Raw genomic sequence first — 7,653 nt, 5'->3', positions numbered from 1 at the left:
ATGACATTTTTTGTACCAATATAGTCAATATTGCATACATAAAGCATAAACATGTGTTTGTGCCTGAGCATGTCTATAACTGACTATTAGCATTGATTTAATTTTAATTTTGACAAAACATTAGAATTTATTTTTGTTAGTCGGTTTGTAGGTCCTTAAAAATTATAAAATTCTATTATAAAAGACAAATGACAAATCAATATCATATATATATATATATATATATATATATATATATATATATATATATATATATATATATATATATATATATATATATATATATATATATATATATAATTCTAATTCTAAATCTCTCATTTATAATCATCACTTACCTAAACATTAAAGTGTTTGCAGGTATTGTCTTGGCTGGCATTAGACTAGAGTCAAATACGCAACAAACCCTCAACTGAATTTACCATTAAATTACCTTCACTCCCTTCGTGTGAGTGAAATATTCCACTTAACATATATACTGTTGAATAAGAGAAGAAAGACAATAAAGACGCATGTGGCCATGACACGTTGACAACTTTCACGATCAGAAGTTTTCTTACATCAAAATATCTTTTTTAGTCGCATACGTTAATGTTGGGGTTCATTTTGGTCCCTTAATTTCAAACAGTTTCATATTGGTCCCTTACATCTTCAAACGGTACTATTGTAGTCCTTTTTGTCAAATTAGCGCTGATTTAGCGATCAATTTTTGAGTTCTTTGTCGCTAATTAGACGAAAAGGACCAACATGATACGTTTTGAAGAGTTAAGGGACCAATATGGAACTTTTAGAAGTTAAGGGACCAAAATAAACCTCGGGGTTAACATACAAAACAAAAAAGGGTATTTTGCCTTTCCTTACTGCTAGAATACGCCCCTCTACCAGCTTTTGAAAAACCATTGATCAAAAAAACCATACCATCGTTAAACCATTCAACTCTTGTCGTCAACAAAGAAACTAACATCTTATTACGATGAATGTTACTCGTTGTTCAAAGACAATTGAAGGTGACAAAACAAGAAAGCAAGAGACTGAGACTGGTAAAATGACTAGTTTGGTTCTTTGATTGCATCCAGGGCCACAAAGGATTAGCCACAGATCAATACAAGTAATGAATAAACCATGACATTCTATGACGAGGATTAAGCACAGTCATTCTACCATCACAAGACATGAAATCACCAAAGGTACAAAATTTATCTCAGATGTCATGTAGGCATTCACCCTCCAGGCCTTGTCGTCATCCTTAACACCATAGAAGACATCATATGGAGTAATCATATTGTTCATTTATATATGCAAGTATACACAGTCAAATAGTATTAAGTGATGTAAAAGTAAGAGTATCAATCCTAAAGAGATGGCAATAATTTAAGTTGATTCTCAATGTCAGAAGTCATCTTCCTTGTGAGAGATTTAGTCCTTAAAATGAGTTATGCTCTAATACCACTTGTTGGACTTAAGACTTAACACACTAAAAGGGGGGGGGGGGGTTATGTGGTTTGGAAAAACTTGTTTTTGAAAACTTTGTCATATTAAGAATAGAGTTTGAAAAACTTAGGTAGCGGAAAATAAATAGCGGAATTTTAAGAGTTAAGGGAAGAAGAAGAAGAAGAACACCAAAAATTATAGAGGTTCAGTCAAATAAAAAGGACATAATCCCCTCCCCAAAAATTGATCTTGAGAGTTACCAATAATAGTTGAGAGCATCTAGTAGGAAATACTCACGAACCCCCTTTATACAAAGAAATGGTGGCTGATCTTCAACCAATTAATATAAGACGAAGAATGTGGGCGTTTGCGTCTTTTCTTCAATATATAGTTGAGAGTGAAGTGGTCAATCTTCCTTCCCAACGTTGAATTAAAGAGGTTAGTATTCTTTCCACGAGCACGAACCTTGAAGTGGTTAGTCGTAAAGTATTAAAATTTCTGAGCGCAATACCCTGATTATTTTAGCGAGGCTAACCAAAAATATATGAGATTTTAACCAGATTGATCTCAAATCTACGAAGCTTTTAATACCGGGATGAGCATCAACATATCTTGGTTTTACACGGACTGACCAAGAACCTATGAAAATTTTAACACTGACTAATCTTAAATCAAACTTAGGACTAATCACATAATTCTCAAATATAAGCTTTTTATATGATAATCTTTTAACCCAATTAAATCCCTAAATGGATAGTATTTAACCAAGGTGTATACAAAAGATTCCCTTAGTGAATGTTACAACTCTATCCTTTCCAGAATTATAGATATATCCTCACTCACAAATAAACTTTTCTCACAAAGGCATTTGGCTAAAATATTTAGTGAGAGAAAGTTAAATAAAAATTTAGAGAGAGTGTGACAAATGAAAGTGTCAAAATATGATTTTGGATGATTTGAAATGAGAAATAAGACCTCTATTTATAACCTAACGTTGGCTCAAAAATGAATTTGCATTTAACGCATTTGACCATTAGCTCATCGATTAGAGAAAGTTCCTAATCGATTAGATGGTGCCAATATACGTTTGTAAGTTCTAAAAATGTTAGGTTAAGATATCTATTCGTTGGATAGAATCAAGAAGCATTTAAACTAGCTCGGGCCTTAAGTTTGTTTATTTTTAATCGATTGAGTATACGCTCTAATCGATTAGAAAAGTCAAAATTTTGCCCATGGCTTATTTGACTGCTCTCAATTTATCTGATACAACTTTCCAATGTTTTTCAAATTATTTTCTTTTGGTAAATCTTTTTGAAAAATAATTTTAGCCTTGTATTTTTTACGGAAAAGCCCATTTTCTTTACATATGTTCACTCACTTACTAAATTAGGAGATTACTCATAGTCTACAAGCTTTTTCCATGTGCCACTTTTTATGTTGACACTGCTTGAGACATCTTAATATGAGGCTTTAGATTATTTCCATTTAATTAGCCCTCATTAGATAGTCAAGTTTATCAAGCCATAATATTTGGGTTAGCATCTTTAACCACTTAATCGTTCATGCTTGACAATTATCATAGTTGTCATTAGTGATGTCATCATGGTGGTTGCCATTATTCAATGTAGATGTCATATTACTTGTAAAACAAAGTTCCACAACTTATTTCAAGGATATTCCATGTCTAGTAAAGCTTTTATATGTTTTGGTAAAAGAACTCTGACTATAGAAGAACTAATTTGTGTTACTTTTGATGAGTCTAATTCCAAGTCGATAGAAGAAAAGGATTAAGAAACAAATAAAGAAAAATACTAATGTCTAATAGAGGATAATCAAAATAAGAAATGAAGAAAAGGATTAAGAAACAAATAAAGAAAAATACTAATGTCTAATAGAGGATAATCAAAATAATAAATCAAGTGTGGATCATCATGATCTTCTCAAAGAATGGAGAACTACAATGAAACATCCACTCCATAACATCATTAGAGATACTTCTAAGACAGTCACAACTTAACACTCCCTTATCAAGCATGTAACTTTATGACTTTTGTTTCCCAAATTAAACCAAAAGAAATTGATAAGACTCTCATCGACAAACAATGGTCACTTGTTATTAGTAAGAGGAGTTAAATCAATTTGAGAGGAAAAAAACATTTGAAAACCGACTAATCTAATAATTGAAATCAAATGCATCTTTTGCAAGTTGCAACAAGCTTGACCCAAATAGAAAAAGAAAAAATATATATAATGTTATTTTTTAATATATACTTTTTTTGAAAGGATATACTCTTTTATTGATTTATTAATTTGCATTACATAATTTAGATAGACATTCTTCAACCACACATTTATTATTTTATTCCATACAAATGAAAGATCAAAAAGCATCAAGATCATACTATGCATTAAGCCATGATGTATTTGATTGTCACTTTCTTTTATCTAGGGCTTAGGGAGCTATTATGGCTTGACAAGATGAGCATCAATATCTCTAGTAAAACTGGTAACGAAGTCCATCCAGCCATTAGGAGGGTCAATAGTCTCATTGACCTTCTCAAAATCAATAGTCCATCTAATAGCACCACTCCCATCACTCTTATCAATTACTTCAACTGTGAGCTTAAACACCTTATACTTCTCACCAACATCTCCACCGAACAAATTGTAACGCAGCATTTTGTTCTTCTCATCAACTTCTTCAACTGATTCGTAATGGTTGTGTACCTTGCCATCTGTTTTCATGGCACGTTAAATTATTACAAATAAAAACAACAACCTTATATAATATTTATTGAAAAATATAAGGACCAGTTTAATAAAATATGTTGAAAATAGTTATGAGAAAGAGAAGTACCTATGAGATAAGTCCAGTGTTTAACGGTATCCGAATGATGCCAATCTTCACCTTGATGCAGCTTGGTATGATGAACTCTTTCACAATGGTCTTGCACCTCGTGAAGTTGTTTTGCCAAGTAATTAAAGCACTCGTCAGTGGATGCTTTGATCCCAAGTTCAGAAATAAGCTTACCAGCTAGCACCATTTTTGTATAAAAGAGAAGTATGAAATTACAGGGGAGGAATGGTAAGAAAAAACTGTATGAACCTGCATCCCTTATATAGAGGAGGGATTGTCTGCATTGACATTGCGCTCCAGTACAATCTAAAAGAGAGAGAAAGGTAATTTATTTTAGCTTTAATTTTTTTTTATAAATTAATTTTCTTATTTTAAAATCAAACAGTTTTTATCGCCCTTTCATTTAAAACTGACGATTTGTTAATTTTTTAATAATCTATTATTTATCAAACTTGACAAATTATCATATAAAACTTTTTGTGAAATTTTATAAATAAAAAATATAATTTAATAAATTGACACTTCATTGATTTATACTGCAAAAATATTAAAATAAAATTATAACTATTTAAATTTAAAATAGAAGAGTTAATTTCTTGAATCAATTAAAATATAGGATAAAAATTACAATTTAATATATATCTTATTACTTGTATTTTCTTTGTCTAATTTTTTTAAAAAACTACAAGTAAGAACGAACTGATACAATAGTAACAAATTACTCCCTTCATCGAATAGAAGTCTTATTTGAAATCTTATTAATTGTATTTGTTGTGCGTAATATTTTTAATAAATTACATGTAAAAACGAAAGGAGATAACAGTAAACAAATTACTCACTTCATTTTTATTATATATTAGTGGAAAAATAAAATAAAATAAATTGTAATGCTTTTACAACATCAAAAAAATAAAATATTTTTAATTAAATTATTATATTTTATTACTTTTTTATTTCTTTTGCATTAATTAAAAGATAAATTTTCGAATAATTTTAAATCTATTTTATTATATAAAAATAGTTATGTATTTTAATTTTAATTTATGTGTCAATATGATATATAATAAAAAATTATAAAGTGTTGAGAAAATGGGTGATGCACTGACAGTGTAAAATAGTTTTACACTGTCAACCAATCACAATCATGTATCCAATTAAAGCCCTCTTTTATTTTAAAAAGTTTTTAATGACATGGTAGATTTGTGGTTTTCAATTGGATGACAGTGTAAAAGTATTTTAGTGCATATTCATTAAACTCTAAAGTGTTTATAATGCCAATTAATGAAATATTAATATTTCTTTTTTTATTCAATTTTAAGATTTTCTTTATTCTATTTTTTTTTAATTTACTCTTTAAACTATTTGTAAAAGAAAATGTTTAAATAATTTATATTTATTTTTTATATAAAATGAAATCTATTTTCTAATATTTTTGAAAAGATTAAAACAATATATAAAAAAAAAAGTAAAGAAAATAATTTAATATTAAAATAAAGTTTGGTCCATACCTATGGATGAATGCTACCTAATCGTATTAGTGCTATTAATTACTATCTCTTAGAGTCCAATTGGTTTAAGGTAAATATGTGGACAGAAATACAAGGTCGGTACCAAAATCTCCATTGAGTAGAAACTTCTATTACGTTTTTAAATGTGTTTGACTTTACTTACCAACACATGTAGTTTAAGGTTTCTTTTTAAAAAAATCAAGAAATATGAATTTGTTGAAAGATAAATTAAAGCAAAATTTATCATAATGATGATTCACCATACTGTTGATAAATACATTTATAAATTAGTGACGACAAACAAAAAAATACCAAAAGGAAATGTATATCGACTCCTCCATTACAAATTGGTGTATCTTTCAATATTTTTGGACATTTATCACATTATATAATAGTTGTACAATTTTTCTTTATTATTCTTTTGATACAATTATAAGTTGTACTTGTTAAAAAAGTACATTGAGTTTAACCACATGTTTGTATGGTTGCATGTGATAATTTGAATATTTAGTCTTTTTAGGGGTAACTAATTTAGAGTAGTGATGAGCTATGTATATGACTTTTTTTTTTTTTTTAGAAAGTTGAGATCCCTCCTCAATTAAAGGATTGCAGTATTTATAGAAGATCCAAAGGCTAGAAAGTTAATAGGTGGTCTTCCTTATTCCTAGATTAGAAATATGAGAGTGGTGGGAGACTCATTCTCCCACAAATTGTGAAGGAGAAAATCTCATTTTGACTGATATGCCTTAAACACCTCATAGTCCAGGTTTTATAAGTTAACTGGAAAATGTATACTATATAAGGGGTTTAAGCCCAATTTCAGGCCACCAAGCCCAAATAGGCGGTCGATTCCAACATCGATGCACTTAGTTTTTTTTACCATGGGTTGTTTTTATGACCTGACAAAATTATCAAGTACACAGGCCCTTAAGCACAAGGTCTTGGAAATAGTGAAGTGATTTATTTTTAGGCGAGACTTAGATATCCGAATCTCTCAAGTGAGACGTAGATAGTCGAGTCCCTAAGGTAAGAGATAGATAGTTAAGTCCCCCGGGCAAGATGTAGATAGTCGTGTCCCTCGGGTAAGATTTAAATAGTTGAGTTCCTCAATCAAGACTTAGATAGTCGAGTTAATCAAGTGAGACTTAGATAGTGAAGTTCCTTGAGCGAGACATAAATAGTCAAGCCCCTCAAGTGAGACTTAGATAGTCAAGTCCCTCGAGTGAGATGTAGATAGTCGAGTCCCTCGGGCGAGACTTAGATAGTTATGTCCCTCATGTGAGACTTCGTAAAGGCGAGTCTCTCAAGCGAGACTTAGATAGTCGAGTCCCTCACGCAAGACTTCGTAAAGGCAAACTTGTACAACTCTTAGGTTCTTATTTTTGTTTCATTGCACCGTTAAAGGAGTTTTATAACATCACCTTATGGGAATTCTTTAATGAAAATACTCCCACATTAAGATATATATATTTATTGTTTTCTTTTTACTCTTGTTCCTTGATATTGATAAGATGTCTAGTGAGGCTTAGCTCTGAGGGGCAGTTATAATCTCCTCTCTTGGTTCAAATAGGACGGCCTCTTAGGGCGGCCTTAATTCCTTACTCGGTAATGAGGCCGGGGAAAGGTGAGATGCTTTAAATCTATGATACCTTGATCTTTTTGTTAAGAGTGCATCCCTAAGACAAGGGGACAATTTCTCAAATGTGTCACTAAATAGAAAGACCCTTAAGCGTCACAACATTTGATATTTTAGGTATGTGTACCTTTTTTTTACCATTTGTCTTTTTTCCACTTGTATGTTTTTTTGCAACCATGTTCTTTAGGGTTTATTGAAGAGTAAAGTGATATGGCAATTCT

The 7,653-nt window shown here is 30.5% G+C and overlaps 1 protein-coding gene across 1 annotated transcript; it reads right to left on the bottom strand.

Annotated features, from left to right (window-relative positions):
- Nucleotides 1-3,702: 3,702 nt before the first annotated feature.
- LOC131608044 (MLP-like protein 31) lies at nt 3,703-4,528 on the bottom strand. Its single transcript, XM_058879986.1, has 2 exons — nt 4,289-4,528; nt 3,703-4,166 (listed from the first exon to the last, which is right to left on the bottom strand). The coding sequence occupies exons 1-2, from the start codon at nt 4,473-4,475 to the stop codon at nt 3,895-3,897; spliced, it is 459 nt and encodes a 152-aa protein (XP_058735969.1). The 5' UTR covers nt 4,476-4,528; the 3' UTR covers nt 3,703-3,894.
- Nucleotides 4,529-7,653: the final 3,125 nt, after the last annotated feature.

This window comes from Vicia villosa, linkage group LG5 (genome assembly GCF_029867415.1).
Source record: "Vicia villosa cultivar HV-30 ecotype Madison, WI linkage group LG5, Vvil1.0, whole genome shotgun sequence".
Classification (NCBI taxonomy): Eukaryota; Viridiplantae; Streptophyta; class Magnoliopsida; order Fabales; family Fabaceae; genus Vicia; species Vicia villosa.
Note: the sequence above shows the minus strand (reverse complement) of the source record. Positions and strands in the feature narration are given on the sequence as shown.